The 21,427-nt window shown below is 40.7% G+C and overlaps 1 protein-coding gene across 3 annotated transcripts in view; it reads left to right on the plus strand.

Moving 5' to 3' along the window:
- Positions 1-21,427, plus strand: part of opcml (opioid binding protein/cell adhesion molecule-like) — a 508,488-nt gene that overhangs the window by 477,954 nt on the left and 9,107 nt on the right. For all 3 annotated transcript variants that reach the window (XM_047379029.1, XM_047379028.1, XM_047379030.1), the window contains one exon: positions 11,986-12,123. In XM_047379029.1, coding sequence (XP_047234985.1) covers positions 11,986-12,123 — 138 coding nt within the window. The remainder of the gene's footprint in view (positions 1-11,985; positions 12,124-21,427) is intronic.

Raw genomic sequence — 21,427 nt, forward strand, 5'->3', positions numbered from 1 at the left:
GCTTCTCTTTTCGGCTCAGCTCTCTCTTCACCACAACGGACCGGCCCAGCGTCCTCATTACTGCAGCAGCCGCACCGATCCATCTGTCTATCTCTGTCTCCCACTCCATTCTCCCCTCACTCGTGAACAAGACCCCGAGATACCTGAACTCCTCCACTTGAGCCAGGAGCTCCCTTCCAACCTGAAGAGGGTAAGCCACCCTTTTCTGGTCGAGAACCATGGCCTTGGAATTGGAGGAGCTGAACCCCATCCAAGCCGCTTCACACTCGGCTGCGAACTTCCCCAGTACATGCTGTAGGTCTTGGCTAGAGGGGGCTTAGCAGGAAGATCTGCAAAAAGAAGAGATGTCATCCACTGTTCCCCAAACCAGAACCCCTCTGGCGCTTGGCTGTGCCTAGAAATCCTGTCCATGAGAATTATGAGCAGGACCAGTGACAAAGGCCGGCACTGCCATAGTCCAACATCCACTGGGAACAGGTGGAAGGCGGGAGGCAGGGTACACTCTGGACAGGTTGCCAGTCCATCGCAGGGCAACACACAAACTCATTCATACACCTAAGGCAAATTTAGAGAGACCAATTAAACTAACAGGCATGTCTTTGGACTGTGGGAGGAAGCCAGAGTACCCGGTGAGAACCCACGCATGCACGGGGAGAACATGCTAACTCCATGCAGAAAGACCCTCGGCCAGGAGAAGAACCTAGGACCTTCTTGCTGCAAGGCAACAGCGCTACCAACTGCGCCACTGTGCCGCCGATTGTGAGATCAATAAAGTCTAAATAAAACCATAAAATTTGTGACTGGAGTCTGATTAAATTCCAGGTCACATGATAAAATGGTCGTATCTTTTTAATACAGTGTTTGCAAAAATTGGGTTTTCACACAACTACCAGAACTCTTCTTCTTTATGTTCTGAACCACAGGGATGTCATTGTATCTCCAAAGAAACAGACGTGTTATGTTCTCTGTCATATTCACTAATTTTCACTGTCTCACAGTTGTTTTGGTTTTATACCAGGGGAAATGAGGAGCCACCTCAGAACATCTTTTTGTTTAAGTAACACTATTGCTCTGTTGAAAAATAAAACCACAGTCATGTCACAGTGTAAATTTGTACCTTGGCAAAAATAGCCTTTACCTAAACCAGGAGCTATTAGAGTATATGGCTGAAATCCTCTTTATTGGAAGTTTGACTAGCCATTAGTTATCAAGTTCTCTGTAATTTCTGCCTACTGCAGGTAAGATAGTGACCACTTACAACAACTTCAACGACGCCCACTTTAAAATATCCAAACTACCCCTTCAGAGTCTGAATGGTTTGTTATTTGAAAGCTCAGTGAAGCTATATTCTCTTTTCTTGCTAAACTTTAAAATCTGCCACTGTGATACAAATTATTGTAGTGTCAGAAATGTGCCTGGCTGTAAAAAAAACAAACAAAAAATACTTTAATTTTCTTGTCTGAAAACAATTGGTCTAAATTAACTGCAAGTGCAGCAAAAAGCGATTGTAAGAGGATTTCCCCATACCCTGGCACCTTGCATAATACTAAAGGATATGACAACAATATTCACTGTTATAACAGTATCCAGTTCCCAGGTAAAAGAGTGAAAGGAAAGTGATGGTGGTCCAAGGAGGTCAAAGTCAAGAAAAAACAGAATGGCAGATGCAACTAAACTTAAATGTGCCCTTCAATGCTTACACTGTTGCCTCAGGCAAAGAGGTATTGGTGAAATGTGACAGCAAGGTGAAGGTGAAGAGAAAAGGCCAGTGAATGGTGTCAGCAGGAAACCAGTCCTCAGGGAGAAGCTATGCTCAATGGGGTAGCTATAGTGTCTAGCAATCAAATGGACCATGACCTGTTTCAAGTACCGTCTGCTGAGTACAAAATTCAGCTTAGAGAATGACCACAGGGCTCTACAATGGTTAGAAAGCATGAAGCTCTTAAAATAACTGTTGCTACTGTCAGTGCAGATACATAGCTTCACATCAAGTCTCGAGTAGTGTTGTTTTACAGCTAGGACACATCGCTTCTTGCCAAACATACCCTTTAAACCTGCTTACATTCTCACTGGTTCTTCAATCAAGATAGGCTAATTATAAAAAACAGCACTTCATATTGATCTTTCTGCAGGGTGCTGTGGCTTCATGTTGACAATGCAAACTGCATGCTGAGATTAACAGATTTCATTACATAGCACATTGTCTTTTTACCCATACAGATTAAATTTTATCTTCAGTCAGAAGAAATCTTTACCAAACACCAGATGATTATTAGGGCATTTCTCAAAATATTTGATTTTATCTTCATTTTGATGTATAATTCACCTAGCTCTTGTATACAGACTAACAACTGCAATTACTCCTTTGTGTGTGTCCAGCTGTGTGCAAAACGTTGATGGCCAAAAGAGAATATTCTTACATGTGCCTTCTCTTGCTGAGCAGTATGAATGGGTTGGGTTAGATATTGTATGCCAAATAAAAAATTAAAAGCTGGCTCTGGAATTAAGTCTGTATCTTTGCCTTGTTTGGGTCACAGTGATGTCAGCTAGAAAAGATTGAGCTCATCTGCACACCCTAAAAGATGGCATAGGAAATTATTAAATTTTTCATACACACCAGAATTAACATGGAACAATTTCTAAATTCAGCACTAGCTTAGTAAAATCAGACACCAGCTTCATAGCTGCTTTAATTATTTTCCTAAACAGGACTAAAAGGTAGAATTTTTCAGGGGTCCAATTGATAAAGAAAAAAACGCAACGCAAATGCAATACAGTTACTGTATCTTCTCCTTTTGCTGAGAAGAATCAGATCATGTTGATTATGCAGTGTCCAGCAAATATATTTATATTTTTATTCATTTAACTTCAGATTTTGCCATTTTAGAACCACAAACACCATTTTTTTAAATTGTGTGTGATAAACAAACACAGCAGTGAACTTGTTGTAGTTTTATTTTATTTACTTAGTGCCAATAAACAACAAATGTAATTTTAAGGCATTTTACTAGACAAACATGTATAGTTTAGTACCAGTTATATGAAATCCAAATAGATCCCAATTGAATTTAAAGCAACCAAATTGATTCCAGTATGGTCCTGTAATTTAGCCAGCCAAATTCAGATCTAGTTAACTACAAACCACATCAATACAACTGATCCATTACATGATCAAATATACAGGTCCTTCTCAAAATATTAGCATATTGTGATAAAGTTCATTATTTTCCATAATGTAATGATGAAAATTTAACATTCATATATTTTAGATTCATTGCACACTAACTGAAATATTTCAGGTCTTTTATTGTCTTAATACGGATGATTTTGGCATACAGCTCATGAAAACCCAAAATTCCTATCTCACAAAATTAGCATATTTCATCCGACCAATAAAAGAAAAGTGTTTTTAATACAAAAAACGTAAACCTTCAAATAATAATGTATAGTTATGCACTCAATACTTGGTCGGGAATCCTTTTGCAGAAATGACTGCTTCAATGCGGCGTGGCATGGAGGCAATCAGCCTGTGGCACTGCTGAGGTCTTATGGAGGCCCAGGATGCTTCGATAGCGGCCTTTAGCTCATCCAGAGTGTTGGGTCTTGAGTCTCTCAACGTTCTCTTCACAATATCCCACAGATTCTCTATGGGGTTCAGGTCAGGAGAGTTGGCAGGCCAATTGAGCACAGTGATACCATGGTCAGTAAACCATTTACCAGTGGTTTTGGCACTGTGAGCAGGTGCCAGGTTGTGCTGAAAAATGAAATCTTCATCTCCATAAAACTTTTCAGCAGATGGAAGCATGAAGTGCTCCAAAATCTCCTGATAGCTAGCTGCATTGATCCCTGCCCTTGATAAAACACAGTGGACCAACACCAGCAGCCAGACCATCACTGACTGTGGGTACTTGACACTGGACTTCTGGCATTTTGGCATTTCCTTCTCCCCAGTCTTCCTCCAGACTCTGGCACCTTGATTTCCGAATGACATGCAGAATTTGCTTTCATCCAAAAAAAGTACTTTGGACCACTGAGCAACAGTCTAGTGCTGCTTCTCTGTAGCCCAGGTCAGGCGCTTCTTCCGCTGTTTCTGGTTCAAAAGTGGCTTGACCTGGGGAATGCGGCAACTGTAGCCCATTTCCTGCACACGCCTGTGCACGGTGGCTCTGGATGTTTCTACTCCAGACTCAGTCCACTGCTTCCGCAGGTCCCCCAAGGTCTGGTCCACAATCTTCCTTAGGGTCCGGTCACCTCTTCTCGTTGTGCAGCGTTTTCTGCCACACTTTTTCCTTCCCACAGACTTCCCACTGAAGTGCCTTGATACAGCACTCTGGGAACAGCCTATTCGTTCAGAAATTTCTTTCTGTGTCTTACCCTCTTGCTTGAGGGTGTCAATAGTGGCCTTCTGGACAGCAGTCAGGTCGGCAGTCTTACCCATAATTGGGGTTTTGAGTGATGAACCAGGCTGGGAGTTTTAAAGGCCTCAGGAATCTTTTGCAGGTGTTTAGAGTTAACTCGTTGATTCAGATGATTAGGTTCATAGCTCGTTTAGAGACCCTTTTAATGATATGCCAATTTTGTGAGATAGGAATTTTGGGTTTTCATGAGCTGTATGCCAAAATCATCCGTATTAAGACAATAAAAGACCTGAAATATTTCAGTTAGTGTGCAATGAATCTAAAATATATGAATGTTAAATTTTCATCATGACATTATGGAAAATAATTAACTTTATCACAATATGCTAATATTTTGAGAAGGACCTGTAGTCAGATTTAATTGATCATACAATAGCAACTGGTATAAAAACATTTAAAGAGGCCCAACCAATTGCCTTGAGTACTGACATTGCAGCAACCCCTCGATCTGAGTAAGCATGTAGCAACACTGGTGAGGAACCACCACCTTTAACACGATGAAACCTCTAGCAGAGCCAGATTTGAGATGAGCAGTTCAGAGAACAGGCAGAAATGAAAGTAAATGAGAGAAATAAAAAAAACTATGCTCGCTATTTAAAAGAATGAGGAGGAGTTAATCACAGCAATGTCTCCATTATTTGCTCAGTCTTTGAAAGAGACAACGCTTGTCTCAGAAGCAGTTGGCAAGCAGCACTTTTATGAAACAAAGTAAAACAAAAACAGAAAGAGGCAATGAAATGAGTGGCAGCAATTGCATTAAGGAAATGACAGAAATGTCAGGAAGAAGCAAAAAAGACGCTCAAACCCAGGAGTACTTTCAACAGGAAAGAAGAAGAGAGTAAAATGTAATGGCAGCTTCAGTTCCATGAATGACTCTCCCCAACAATGAGAATGAGCTGAACCCTAAAGTACTGGGCTGGGAGAACTTTATGCAATGCATTCTATCTATCAGCGGCATTTTTTATCTAGATTTAACTAAGTACTTCCTAATAAACAATTACAGTAGTGTAGCTTAGAAGTAACAAATGTGTTGGTTGTTTATTTTACAGTGGATGGAAAATCAACCTTATCCATTATGGGTTTGTATAAGGCCCCATTTCCAAGGTTAGCAATTACTTTGTTCTGTGTAAGGTTCAATTATTGTTTAACCTTTTTACCACCCAGTCCTCTGCTCTTTTCTACTGTAAAACTGGTAACTGGTCTGGACTAATTTCTCAGCTAAAGCCTTTATGAGCATTGTCTGAGCAACAGACTCGCTTAGGCTAGTGGTTTATATTGTTGATGTTTTGCACGAATGGCTTTTAGTTGCATATTTGTGTCAGCTACTGCCTGTTACTTCAATGTTGTCCTAAAGATTTTGCAAGTGCCACAGACCATTCATGTTGCTGTTGATAATAATGATTGTTTCCGTATTTTTTTCATTACAAGTACTATGTGATCATTTTGACTCACTTCATAATTTTATTCTTCATGATAGATTAGAATGACATTTATATGCTATTTTTAAGTATTTGAGGATATTATTTTTGCAGCTTTTGAATGCTTCAGTTTTCTGCTTTGTAATCACTGGAGTTCTCAGCTATAATAAACATTGTATTTTCCAAACTATTTTCACCCATGCTCCCTTTAGATTGGTATTTGAATACTAAGATGTAACTTGTTATGCTTCCATAATAAGTATATCCACACAAATATATTTACTCATCTACTCAGGTTCTGCAGTGGCTTAAATGGGAATCAGATGAGAGCTGAGACAAACCTGCTCATTGGGACAAAGCCCAGCAGTAACAGGCTCTAAGCACTCATTCAGTTTTAAAAGTGGGTAACAAATTTTGAACAGTTTTACAACAACCAGTGTTACATTCTAAGCAAAGCAAAGCAAAGCATTTGAATTTAGAAAGCAATAATCAAATGTACTACAAATTTGATGAGTAAATTCCATGACTGTAAATTGGCAGTAAAATTCTCTTGATTCTTGGGTGTTACAAGAGAATTCTGACAGGGCCAGCTACTAACTCAGAAGCATTTATTCTACCTAATCCAGTTATCCATGATGAAAATGTTCAATTAACTGCTAGCAGATCCCCTGCCTCTGTGTAACAAGCTGATTATCCCTTGCCCACAGCCTTTGCAGTAAATTCCCAGCCAGCTGCAGTAATATTTGCATATTAAAGCAATATTGCTGTGTTGCTTGATTGACATTTCTGTAAATTTGGATCAAAGCTCCTAACTATTTTCTTACTAGCAAAGAAAAAAAATATGGTGTTTATGTTGCAATAACACACTTTTTGAATAATATGCTGTGGAGATGCAGCAGTATAAACACCTTGTGTCTGAGAGACCGTCTTTCGGAGATGCATAAAGTAGTTCTCACCCAAGAGTCAAAATAATTCTAGCCAGAGTAGAGAGAGTTCTAAAGAAGATTTTTGACATCTTCATAGAATTACAGTTCTAAAAATTGATAGCAGTTCATGTGAGCTGTATTTTAGTTATATTTGCACTGCCTTACTTTGCATCAAGTGATTACTCTGGAAAGGTATACTTAACATACTAGTCTTTGTTCTGCATGACTAAGGCAATCAGACTGGTAAACACTGCAGGTAAGACAGGTAGGACTAATGTAAAGTAAGGCTATCTCCACAGAGGACTACGTCAAGTAAATTAGACCTATAACCAGTCCAGTATTTTGTTATTACCAGCCATTGTCAACCTCCTTCCTATTGTAATGGCAAATAAAATATGATATGATTGAAAATAAATACATGATGTCCCTTTTAAAGGAGGATAGCAATACATTCAGCCCAAGAAACAAGACCACATTTAAACAATAACTAAGAATCCCTTCTTTTTTGTTTTCAAAAATAGAATAAAGGTTTCACAGACCACACGAGACCACAAAGTGTTATATAGAGTGTGTAGTGTAGAATAATCCTGTCCAGGTTTAAAATTTAGTTTTTTCAGCCACTGGGTAATGCAATACTTTCTTAAAGTGAGTACAAACCATTTATATAAAATCTGTTACTCTGTCACAGTGTTGGGAAAAACTCCTAAATGCTTATGTAGCCAAGCCAGTCCTGCAATTACACTCTACTAACATATCACAGCAACTCTGGTACTACTTACTTTTAAATTCTAAAATAACAGCCTCAAACATAGGCTTTCACAAATCACTTAAAACCAGCATTTAGGTGCTTTTTGCGTGATTACTGAATTGGAGCGAATGAGCCAGATACATTGAAGTCAAACCTCTGAGCTGCCTTACTTAATCACAACCCTGTAACAGCTGACTGTTGTAAGGGAAAGCTGGCTTTGTGGCTTGAAGCTGTGATGTGGCAATGGAAACAAACTGACTGGGAAATTTAAGGCAAAAACACACTGAGACCAACATTGTTGGTGTGTGATGTACATCATTTCTTGTCATTAACACACACAGGATGAGTTGCACTGAGGTGCACTGTGTCAAAAGAGATTAGTGAACATATGTCAAGAATAGATCCTCGCTTCAAAATAGAACAAAACTGCTGAGATGTTACACACTGAGTTCCCCTCCAGGCCTCTGGTTCTAGCTAGCTTGATTTTTGAGAGCTTGTATCTATTGCCAAATTTGTTGGTTATTTTGAAGCTGACATATGTTGTTTATTAATATTTCTCTGAAAACAGCAGTACAAGTTGCTTAGTCAGTCCATGGAGATTGACTTCAAAAGATCTTTATTTGCTCACTAAACACGGAAAACCTTAAAGTTATGTTCCCAGGCAAACAGCTATCAAACAATGCAGCCAGGTTCAGTTTTTTATCATAATTGGTGGAAAATGTTCTATCTAAGGAAACCCAGCCAAGTTACTGACTTTGCAGCAATCTTTCATGTACCGACAGTGGACAGTTGATTCGCATTGTCATTAACTTTGCAGATGGGGGTTTGAGAAGACACAGCAGACATAGAAAAAACATAGAAACACTAGACTAGGAGTACTTTCTATGTTAAGGCAAAAGTAAAGTAGTAGCTCCTTTGGCGGCTTCTTTTAGGAGAGAAACACAGCTAAACATAAGCTCTGAGCCAGTTTTGAAATCTAAAGGATAAAAAATACACAAAGTTGCAGCAATAATTCCTTCACTTGCTGTATAGGAGCAAGACATGGTTAAAACAAAAAGACATGACCAAATATATGATCTATAGAAAGATAAAATAAGGTCATTGGCAGCAATAGCTGACCTGATGTCCCTCTCCCGGATGGTTTCAAACACCTCTAATATATCAGCAGAACGTCTGTCGGTAATTATGCCGTCAAGTCTGCCGTTTCAACTGTTAACACACCTGTGTCCATACATTACCCTCAGGTAGAGATTCTGAAGTTTAAAACATTAAAACTGAGGAACAGCTTCTATGCTGCAGGGTTCAGGATTATTAACTCTAAATCATGACAAGTTTCCACAAAATATTACTTAGAGAATAAAATGCCATCAGAAATTTCATTAAGATATACTCCTCATGCATTTTCATTAATCTCCTTCTTCACCATCACTACATGATGCTAGGACTCTGAGAGCATCATAAATGCATCTTGCATTTGAACAGCAGCCTGAAGAACTTGGCTCTTTCTTTTATTAAGCTGTCTGCATGTACATGCATGCTACCCAGCAGGAAGCGTACCATACACTGGGCAAGGAGCCCGGGCACAGCACTTTTTTGTTGTTGTTGTTTTGTATTGTTTTTCTATTCATTTTGTTTTTTTGTATTCAGAATAGGGATTGTTCATCTGAGCTGCTTGGTGAGATCCCTTTTTAAATGCAGCTAGAGCAATAACATGATGTCATGCGCTTTGATGCAGCAGTGCCAAAAACCTCACAATAAACTACGTTGAGTCATTCTAGCCAGGTGGGAGCGTGGCTAGGTTGGCATTAGAGCAGAGTAACTAGTTCTCCTTCAAAAAGGTGCATAAAAGCCATTCATCATGGATAAGTTTCCACTGCTTTCATAAGTCAGCAACACAATTAAAAACCGCCACAATCTGATAACTGATGTTTTGTGCATGGTCAGCCTTGGGGGACCAAGGCGAGCAGTGTTAACATCCATGTGGTCACTAAGCTAAGACCCAGAGAGAAAAATCATCAAACAAGTTACATGCGTCTTTCAGCGCAGACAGTTTATAGCACCAGGTGTTTGTCTTTTTATCTGTTGCCCACTGACAGATAAAAATATACTATTGTGAGCAAATCTGCTAATCAAAAGAGAGAGACAGTCAAAATAGGCTTAGAATGACCAATCACAAACAGTCCTGTGTCCCTGTGTTGAACAACCAATTTCTTTATTTGCCGTTATTCTGGACATGGTGAGAAAGAGAAAATAAGCATGAGACTCACGCTAGATGCATGAGAGTTGGCAACCTTGATTGAGATAAGATGGGGAGGATGGATGACTGAGATTTATATTATTAGAATAATATAAATATAATCTGACCACAGGGGGCAGTGGTGGCCTAGTAGTTAGAGAGGAGGGACCACAAGTACCCTGTTTCGAATCCCACAGCCTGCCACTCTGGGTCCCAGAGCAAGACCCTTACCCACCTCAATGCTCCCCAGGCACCATGCAATGGCAGCCCACAGCTCTCTAAGAGATGGGCTAAATGCAGAGGACAATTCTTCATTGCTAGATCAATAACGTCTATACAGGTCCTTCTCAAAATGTTAGCATATTGTGATAAAGTTCATTATTTTCCATAATGTCATGATGAAAATTTAATATTCATATATTTTAGATTCATTGCACACTAACTGAAATATTTCAGGTCTTTTATTGTCTTAATACGGATGATTTTGGCATACAGCTCATGAAAACCCAAAATTCCTATCTCACAAAATTAGCATATTTCATCCGACCAATAAAAGAAAAGTGTTTTTAATACAAAAAACGTCAACCTTCAAATAATCATGTACAGTTATGCACTCAATACTTGGTCGGGAATCCTTTTGCAGAAATGACTGCTTCAATGCGGCGTGGCATGGAGGCAATCAGCCTATGGCACTGCTGAGGTCTTATGGAGGCCCAGGATGCTTCGATAGCGGCCTTTAGCTCATCCAGAGTGTTGGGTCTTGAGTCTCTCAACGTTCTCTTCACAATATCCCACAGATTCTCTATGGAGTTCAGGTCAGGAGAGTTGGCAGGCCAATTGAGCACAGTGATACCATGGTCAGTAAACCATTTACCAGTGGTTTTGGCACTGTGAGCAGGTGCCAGGTTGTGCTGAAAAATGAAATCTTCATCTCCATAAAGCTTTTCAGCAGATTGAAGCATGAAATGCTCCAAAATCTCCTGATAGCTAGCTGCATTGACCCTGCCCTTGATAAAACACAGTGGACCAACACCAGCAGCTGACACGGCACCCCAGACCATCACTTGCTGTGGGTACTTGACACTGGACGTCTGGCATTTTGGCATTTCCTTCTCCCCAGTCTTCCTCCAGACTCTGGCACCTTGATTTCCGAATGACATGCAGAATTTACTTTCATCTGAAAAAAGTACTTTGGACCACTGAGCAACAGTCCAGTGCTGCTTCTCTGTAGCCCAGGTCAGGCGCTTCTGCCGCTGTTTCTGGTTCAAAAGTGGCTTGACCTGGGGAATGCGGCACCTGTAGCCTATTTCTTGCACACGCCTGTGCACGGTGGCTCTGGATGTTTCTACTCCAGACTCAGTCCGCTGCTACCGCAGGTCCCCCAAGGTCTGGAATCGGCCCTTCTCCACAATTTTCCTCAGGGTCCGGTCACCTCTTCTCGTTGTGCAGCGTTTTCTGCCACACGTTTTCCTTTCCACAGACTTCCCACTGAAGTGCCTTGATACAGCACTCTGGGAACAGCCTATTTGTTCAGAAATGTCTTTCTGTGTCTTACCCTCTTGCTTGAGGGTGTCAATAGTGGCCTTCTGGACAGCAGTCAGGTCGGCAATCTTACCCATGATTGGGGTTTTGAGTGATGAACCAGGATGGGAGTTTTAAAGGCCTCAGGAATCTTTTGCAGGTGTTTAGAGTTAACTCATTGATTCAGATGATTAGGTTCATAGCTCGTTTAGAGACCCTTTTAATGATATGCTAATTTTGTGAGATAGGGATTTTGGGTTTTCATGAGCTGTATGCCAAAATCATCCGTATTAAGACAATAAAAGACCTGAAATATTTCAGTTAGTGTGCAATGAATCTAAAATATATGAATGTTAAATTTTCATCATGACATTATGGAAAATAATGAACTTCATCACAATATGCTAATATTTTGAGAAGGACCTGTATATGGCTGCAAAACACTGTCTTGACCCAAGAAAAGCCTCATCATCCGTGATCACTCTCAGCACAGCCTTTTTACACAAATAGGCACAAAAGTTTGAGACTGACATCAGATGCATAAGCCTTTCCCACCACATATACTGTATGTCTATGATTATTGTGATATTGATATTGTTATATGATACTAAAATATATAACTGTTAAGTAATGTTTAATATAAAATTGATCTGTCATTACTTTAGTAAAACAATATATCAAGATCATTTATTCTCCATCCTGTTTTTTCTCTCTACAGGTGGCCATAAATTTGTGACAGAGGGGGAACATTTGGAGCTGATCTCCATCACCAAAGAGCAGTCGGGAACTTATGAGTGTATTGCCTCTAATGACATCTCCAGCTCTGACATGAGGATAGTGCAAGTCACAGTCAACTGTAAGCACCAAATTGTCATATTCATGGTCTGCATGTAAATGCCTCCTGACTCTCAGCTCACACTGGGGTTGGGGTTAGGGATCGAGCTGTTTTCATTACAATTAATTTTCTCGCAAAAAGAGGAAGAACACATCTCAGCCATTCTTAAAAACAAAAAAACATACAAGGCAAAAAAAAAAGTTAATCTCCCTTACTGATATAATGTTTTTGCTTTTTTGTCAACATATATATAATATTTCAGATCATCAAACTAATTGTAATACCCATGTAAGCCAAAGATAACCTGAGTAATTATGTATTGGGGTAAAAGCTATCCAAACCTACTTGGCCCTAAATGGAAAGCATAATTGCCCTTTTAACCTAATAACTGGTTGTGCAACCAGCAACAACAGCCAGCCTTCTTTATCAGCTTGTTGAGCTTTTTTAAGTCCTTGGCTCTGATGCTGCTTCCCCAGCAGATGATGGCAGAAGAGATCGCACTCTCCACAACAGACTTATAGAAGATATGCAGCATCTTGCTGCAAACACAGAAGGTACTAAGCTTTCCCAAGAAATACAGCCTGCTCTGTCCCTTCTTGTAGACGGCTTCACAGTTGCATCTCCACTCCAGTCTGTTGTCCAAGAGAACACTGAGGTATTTATACTCCTCCACCATCTCCACTTCTTCTCCCCTGAGGGAAATAGTGTTGGACCCATTCCTGTTTCTCTTATGGGGAGTGGTGGCCTAGTGGTTAGAGAGCAGGGCATTTGTGTCCCGAAGAGGCCACAAGTACCCTGGTTCGAATCCCACAGCCTGCCAGTCTGGGTCCATGAGCCCATGCACTGCTCCCTGGGCACCACACAATGGCAGCCCACTGCTCCCTAAGGGATGGTTAAATGAAGAGGACCATTGTGAGATCAAAGGCTATATTATAAAATCTACAATCATCTCCTTTTTTTATTCTCATTCAAGATGAGATGATTGCTTCCACACCATGCCACAAAGTGGTCCACCAGCTGCCTGTACTCAGCTTCTTGTCCATCTCTGATCCACCCCATGACTCCAGAATCATCCGAGTATTTCTGCAGATGACAGGAGTCTGTCTTGTACTGGAAGTCTAAGGTGTACAGAGTGAAAAGGAATGGTGAGAGTACAGTCCCCTGTGGTGCTCCTGTGCTGCTGACTACCTGATTAGACACACAACCCTTCAGTCTCACAAACTATGGTCTGTTTTTCAGGTGTTCTTTGATCCAGGAGATTGTTGGGGCCTCCACCTGCATCTTCTGAAGTTTCTGACAAGCAAATCAGGTTGACTTGTGTTAAATGCAGTGGAGAAATCAAAGAACATGATCCTCAAAGGGCTGCTGGCTTTGTCCAGATGACAGTGTGTTTGTTGAAGCAGATGTATGGTGGCATCTTCAACTCAACTCCACAGCAATAAGTAAACTGAAGTGGTTCCTGATAGTTTATTGTTTGCTTACTCCAGTGGGCCAACAGAAGTCTGGTTGAAGGCACACATGTAGAAGCAGAAAGGTCCATGGCTGAGGTGGAAGATGAAGCATTTAAGGTGTGACAGAAAAGCTGAGGGTGGTATGTCTGTTTGGCTGTGAGCAGGAGAGAAGGATGCTGAGCTTGTTTCTGAACTTAACCTATTGAAGAATGTGTTTAGTTCATTGGCTCTGTCCAGACATTCATTGGTCCAATAGTCCGGCTTAAAGCATGTGATCTTCTCCATCCCTGACCACACATCTCTGATATTGTTTTGCTGGAGCTTGCTCTCTAGCTTCTTCTTGTACACCTCCTTGCTGTCTCGTATTGTGACTTTAAGTTGCTTCTGTATACTCCTCAATAATTCCCTGTGTCCCTCTCTGAAAGTTCTTTTTATATTGTTAAGCAGGTCCTTCTGGTCACTGGTGATCCAGGGTTTGTTATTGGGGAAGCATCTCATAGTTGGTTACACACATTCATGGCATTGATGTCCTCTCAATGTGGCTGGCACAGTGCGTTCCATCTGTAGTGTTGGGACCGTAGTGTTGGGACCACTGGGTTACAAAAGGCCAGTAGGAACTTTTCTGGAACTTTCAAAATAAATCGCATTAACCTAATTCCAGCACAGCCAGAAACGAAATAACAACAGACTTGTTTATATTATACATAGCCCATTAGTCTTCCTTATCCTTTCACCCTGCTTGGTAGTTTAGCTGGATTGTTTTAGCATAGTAAAGAGTTTGTTGATTGAAATATGTTTGACTTGAGTTGACTTATTTTTGTTTATAAATTCTTGTATTTTAAGAAATTGTGTGAATTCATTCCATGTGTGTGCAGAGTTTAGCTGTTCAATAATGTCAGAGCTTGGCTCATCCCTTTCAATTTTGTCCTAATACCACCGCATTATTGGGCTGGTATTCACAGGACAACCCTTAACAGACTGAAATATTATTTAATAAAATATTAAAGTATTTATATTAAATATTAAATAATGTATTCATATTCATAATCACAACAGTAGCCTCAAAGCAACCTCACAAGGCTTCTTCAGCTTCCTGTGACCATCTTCTCAAAATTATCTTTATTACAGGTTGCCTCTGAACAAGGGGCTCATAGAGCAGAGAAAAACAAGATTGTGATCTGATTTGCCTAGAGGAGGTCTTGCTTTATAGATGTATGAGTCCCTGACATTTGCATAAAACAAATCCAAAGCTTCCAAACTGTAGAAACATTGGAAGTGTAGCAGAGAGTGAAGCATGGTTAAAATCGGCAGATATTGCATTACAAAATGCATTGGGTTGTGTTGGGGACACTCCCGTCATTTTGGTCATGTAAATGACTCTACTGCGCAGCTTAGCATTTGTCGCAGCAACTGACATCACCAGAGTTTATAAAAGCAGTGGAAACAAACTTTTAACTGCCATCTCCAGTCATAGTTCATGACAGAAATGAAAAGGACAAAGAAGCATGAAAGAGAGAAAGGGTGGGCAAAAAGAAAAATGGGATATAAGGAGAAAAGAATGGAGGAAAGAAAGAAGGATGAAGAGTACACAAGATAACACCCTGCTTGCTTCTACACCTGCAGAAATCTTATCAGCTTTTTTACCAAAAAGGGCACGGCGCTTATCAATGCAAGATGTATTTAGTGGTAAGTGCGGCTCAATATAGAACTTTTGTGTATCTGTCAACACCTGAATCTAAACACCTGTGGGTCTGAGTGTGAGCGCACTTGTGTATACAAGGTTTCTCCATAAAAATATGCAATAGTGAGTGTGAGGAGCCACAGACCTGCCCCCCTGGACCCAGGACAGATACGGAGGAGATCCGAGCCACAGACATCCAAAGGCCCCCAAGATCACAGGAAGCCCAGGGGAACCACTGCCAGGACTACCGCAACCCCCCCAGAGAAGAGCAGGGGAGAGTCTCTGGGGAACCACCCAGCAGCCACAGTGCAGAGGCCCCAGGGAGCTGCAGCAACAAGCCCACAGGCCCCGCCAGCAGCCATTTACACCCAAGCAGATCCAGCCATGGACCCAGAGACCCGAGACCCCGGGACATATCACTCCCCAAGCAGAGGCCTGACAGAGCCCAGGGATCCAGACCCCAGCAAGCAGCCACCGGGAGTGAACTAGTACACACCAAAGCACCCAGCCCCAGATATCAAGAACCACAAGTACAGCGGCGGGCAGAGACACCAACCACCACACTGCAGCAGGCCACACATTTGATGGGAGGCCTAAACTGATCCAGAAGAGGGAGCAGCCCAAGACCCAACCTGACACAAAAAACAGGCACACACAGTCACAATCACACATTCCTACCCTCATGCGTACACATAAAAACACACCCACGCACCCAATGTAAAGACAAACAACAATGGAATTCGTGCCCTCACTCACACTCCCCATACATACTCTATACTCCCAGGTCCAGGTGCCGATACCTCATAGGGACAACCAGCCCCCAGACCCAGGAGGTGGTCCCCTTCCCTCCGAGGGTGGAGACAGGCTGACCGCCCCAGCATCTGAACATGGTCCGGGCTAGCCCGGGCTCGTGCCTGATCCTGAGCGACCCCGTCCCGAACCCAGTCCTCAACGACGAAAAAAAAAAAAGGATCACCATTAGTTTATTCAAGGTATTAACTAGTTGCATGCAATATTGATTGAGGCATTTTATGCTGAACTGTTTTGATTTACTGTCTGAATACTGTGGAACCGCAAAGAGCGGGTGCGCTCATTTGGATGCGTTCGACTGGCTTATTGGCAATCATCCAGGAGTTAAAGCTGAACTTTGGAAGTTTTTCCATTTGAAACACTGAAGTCTGGACATTGTGGCCCAGCCACTCCATTGTTTATTCTATCATTTTATTACCCTTGGGGTTTTTCCACCAAGCCCCCACCTCAGAGGGTTTACAACCCTTTGTTCGAGACTTGGGGCTATCAGCTGTTAGTGGCTAAGGGGCCAGTTGCTAGATGCACTGCATCCGGTAAATGGCCCTACCGTTCTATCAGCTAATAGCCGCTGTCAAGACGCACATACGGAGAAAGACTTCACAGCGTAGTGGTTTGGTTCATCTTTCCAAGTTAATCCAAATTGTTGTGTTATTCTCATTTGGCCATACACTGCTGGTTTCATCTCCATTTACCCTCCAACACATATCCTTATTTTTGATTATTAGTGTACCCCTTTTTGTAGAATAGTGCATGCTTAAGTAGGTGAATGTTGTTGGACCAGAATAGTTTGATTGAAAGAGGAACTATTGTTTTAAAACATTGTCACACAGTCAAAGAGAAAGAATTTCTGTTTATTTGGTTTTATTAAGAGTGAATATTTGTCAAGATAAGGTTAGTGTTCCACTATTCTTTAAAACGGTTGATAACACAGTGACATTTGGTTGTGCTTTTTGTTAATAATTATCAATTATTAATGGTAATTAACTAACTGTAATTATTAAGTGCTGTGAGCCCAATAGTTACAACACCAGAGTGTTATAATGCGGAGCTCAAACCAGACCCAAATGCTGAAAACCAAAACTCTGAAACACAAAGTCAAAACAACAAGGTTTATTAGAGGACTGGGGGGTTAGTTTTTAATACTTGCATGGACGGGTTTGACTTGGAAGACAGGATGAATTCTTAACGACGAGGGTAACTTCAGACTGACACAGGCAGGGCTAATAATGGACTCTATGACATAGAGGGGACATAGGGGACTAATAAAATGAGGGGCAACTTTACCTGAGGTGTATTGAATGGGGATGTCCTGGTCAGATAGCCAAACCTTTTGTCTGGGACAGTACTCTGGGGCCTGATTCCAGATTCATCTACAGCGATGGAGATGAGATTGGACAGAAGGCTTGTGGTGTGGGTAAAGGTTGTAGGAAACCATAAGGAGGACAATGAGAGCCTTTGCTACGGGCACAGATGTGGCAGATGGGGACGAACTCTGTTATGTCCTTACTAATAGAAGGCCACCAAAACCTCCTCAGAACACTTTTAATGGTTTTATTTATGCCAAGGTGGCACGCCAATTTGGAGGAGTGACACCATTGGATCACTTGTGCACAGAGAGAGGTGGGAACAAAAAACTTACCGTTAGGACAACCTGTCAGACTGGTTTCTTGATCCTGAACGGCTAGCACTTTAGATTCAATCTCCCAAGCCACGCTTCTGATGACACAGGATGGTAATATGGGCTCTGGTTGGGGAGGCTCCTTCTCTGTTAGGAACAGTCTCGAGAGAGGATCTGGTTTAATGTTACGAGAACCAGGATGATAGGAAATGACAAAGTTAAACCTGTCAAGAAAATCATCAGAGTTCCAAAAAAAACTTTTGATGTCAAAGTTAACTTGGTGAGGGGAGTGGCAACAGTACTGTAGTTCCTGATAAAGTGTCTGTAGAAATTGGCGAAAATATTGGTGGTCCTTTCTTGTTGAAGGGATAGACCATTCGACTACAGCTCAGATATTCTCATTATCTCGCTTCACCTGCCGACTCTAAAAAATGTAGCCAAGAAAGGAGATAGAGTTCACATGAAAATCGCATTTCTCTACCTTGACAAACAGTCTGTTTTCTAGAAGGCACTGGAAAACCATTTTGACATGGCTTTTGTGTTCAGGAAGACTCAGAGTAACACAGAAGTACTGATCCAGGAGTCCTTTCTATGGGAAGGAAAAGTAAATGTTAATGGATGTAGCTCCTTTAGTCGTTTCACCTAGAAAGATAGAACAGATAAACTCTGAGCCAGTTTTCAAGGTTAGAGTCTGAAAGAGAGCACATACAGTTAGTTACAGTTAAGCTCAGTCAATTTCCATGTCTAGGAGAGAGAAAGGGTTAAACACTAAAAGACCGGGCCATGTAGATCATCGGTAGAGGGTGAGCATTAAGTTGTTGCCAGCAGAAGCTCGGACGATTTCCCTCTCCAGAAAGGTGTCACAGGTAGACACAGAGCCAGGCCAGGTGTAGCTTCTAGGAAGAGAAAAGAGAGAACAAAGTTAGAAGCTGAAATAACAGCAAATAATGCAAAATTGGAGAGTAGTGTGAGAATGTAGCGAAGAGGGTTAATGTGGTCATTATGTCCTCCAGCAGCCTAAGCCTATAGCAGCATAACTACACATATAGTTTCAGTTCAGATTATTTAGTTAAACAGCGCTTATTTACAACAATGTCGTCACACCTTTTTATATATATATGTGTATATTGTACATTGTAAATATGTATATTCTGTAATGCAAAAACAAAACCAAAGAGCAAAGTGTACCGGACTCAAATTCCTTGTTTGTTTGTACGAACTTGGCAATAAAGCTGATTCTGATTCTGATTCAAGACACCCCACAAAGGGTCCCACTGATGATCATTGTTATACTAAAAACCACAAGGATTGGGATACCTCCTACTGTCAGACTGATTATAACCATTGGAAAAGAGAAGGGGTCATACAGGTAGCAGAAATGGAGGGTGTTTTTGCACCTCAACCATAACTGAGCCGGTTTTGGCTAAACCTGACTCCCCCGTACCCCAGAAGGCTCCCTCCCTGATAACCTGAGCTACTCTAACTATAAGTTTTATCAAAAAGGAAAGTTTTAAGCCTAGCCTTAAAAGTAGACAGGGTGTCTGCCTCACGGACTAAAACTGGGAGCTGGTTCCACAGGAGAGAAGCCTGATAACTAAAAGATCTGCCTCCCATTCTACTTCTAGAGACTCTAGGAAACAGCAGTAAACCTGCCGTCTTAGAACGAAGTGCTTTGTTAGGAACATAAGGAACAATCAGATCTCTGATGTATGATGGAGCTAGATCGTTAAGGGCTTTATATGTGAGGAGGAGAATCTTAAATTCTATTCTGGATTTAACAGGGAAGCTAAAATAGCAGAAATATAATCTCTCTTTTTAATTTTCATCAGAACTTTTGCTGCAGCATTTTGAATCAGCTGAAGGCTTTTAACTGCATTTTGTGGACATCCTGATAGTAACGAATGACAATAGTCCAGCCTTGAAGTAACAAATGCATGGACTAGTTTTTCAGCGTCACTCCTGGATAGGATATTTCTAATTGTGGCAATGTTCCGGAGGTGAAAGAAGGAAATCCTAGAAACCTGTTTAATATGGGATTTAAATGACATGTCCTTGTCAAAAATAACACCAAGGTTTTTTTACTTTATTACCGGAGGTCAATTTAATGCCATCCAGGTTAAGTGATTGACTAAGCAGTTACTTTTTTAAAGACTCCGGTCCAAAGAAGACAACGTCTGTCTTGTCTGAATTTAGAAGCAAAACATTTAAAGTCATCCAAGTTTTTATGTCTTCAAGACATGCTTGTAGTCTATCTAACTGGTTGGGTTCATCAGGATTTATGGATAAGTAAAGCTGAGTATCATCAGCGTAACAGTGAAAATGTATCTTATGCTGCCTGATAATTTGACCTATTGGAAGCATATATAAAGTAGAGAGCATTGGCCCAAGTACTGAACTCTGTGGTACTCCACAATTAACTCTGTAGTTTAAAGATGATTTATCATTTACATGAACAAACTGGAATCTGTCAGACAGATAAGATTTAAACTAACCTAGCGCTGTTCCCCTGATCCCTACACCATATTCCAGTCTTTTTAAGAGAATATTATGGTCGACTGTATCAAATGCAGAACCAGAACAGACGAAAGTCCATTATCTGAGGCCATAGGAATATCATTAGTGACTTTCAGCAGAGCTGTTTCAGTGCTATGATGAGCTCTGAAGCCTGACTGAAACTCTTGAAACAGGTCATTGCTGTGTAAATGCTCACATATTTGATTAGCAACTATTTTCTCAAGAATTTTAAATAAGAATGGAAGATTGGATATAGGTCTGTAATTTTTCAAGTCATCTCGATCAAGCGAAGGTTTCTTAAGTAAAGGTTTAATTACAATTAACTTAAAAGCCTGTGGTACATATCCATTTACTAAAGATAGATTAATCCTATCTAAAATGGGGCTGGTAATCAGAGGGAACACTTCCTTAAATAATTTGGTTGGGATTGGGTCTAACATACAAGTTGAAGGTTTAGATGAAGCTAATATTTCTGATAACTCAGGAAGCTTCACAGGATCAAAACAGTCCAAACACAAATCAGGTTCTGCAGTTATTTCCAATGTTGTCTCACTTGCTGAGGATGAAGTAATCATCTTCGGGAGCATGTCAAGAATTTTCTTTTTAATAGAATCAATTTTATTTAAGAATAATTCCATAAAGTCATGACTGCTAAGAGCTAAGGGAATGGATGGCTCAACAGAGCTATGACTCTGTGTAAGTTTAGCAACTGTACTAAAGAGAAACCTAGGATTATTCTTGTTCTCTTCTATTAATGATGAGAAATAAGCTGTTCTGGCTTGGCGAAGTGTATTTTTATACAACAATAGGATATTTTTCCAGATTAAGTAAGAATCCTCTAGGTATGAATAATTACCTTCTTTTTCAAGGGGGCTGCATTGTCTAATGGACCACGCAATGATGAAGAAACACTGTGAACAAGAGAATCAATTTGTGAACGGGAAGAAACAAAATTATTGCCCTCCACTGTGTTTTTCTGAGGAAATCAAAAGTGGAACAGATTCTTAAAGGTTGTTTCAGCATCGTCTGATAAAGATCTACTATAATAAAATTTTCTTTCAGGTGTGGAGTACTCGGTTACATTAAAACTCAAAGGTTATTAAGAAATGGTCAGACAGGACAGGGTTATGAGAAAATATTGTTATGTCTTTACACTCAATGCCGTATGTCAGCACAAGGTCCAGAGAATGAAGACAATGAAGGTAGGTTTGTTAATGTTTTGAGCAAAGCCAATTGAGTCTAAGATAGCAT

This window comes from Girardinichthys multiradiatus, chromosome 11 (genome assembly GCF_021462225.1).
Source record: "Girardinichthys multiradiatus isolate DD_20200921_A chromosome 11, DD_fGirMul_XY1, whole genome shotgun sequence".
Classification (NCBI taxonomy): Eukaryota; Metazoa; Chordata; class Actinopteri; order Cyprinodontiformes; family Goodeidae; genus Girardinichthys; species Girardinichthys multiradiatus.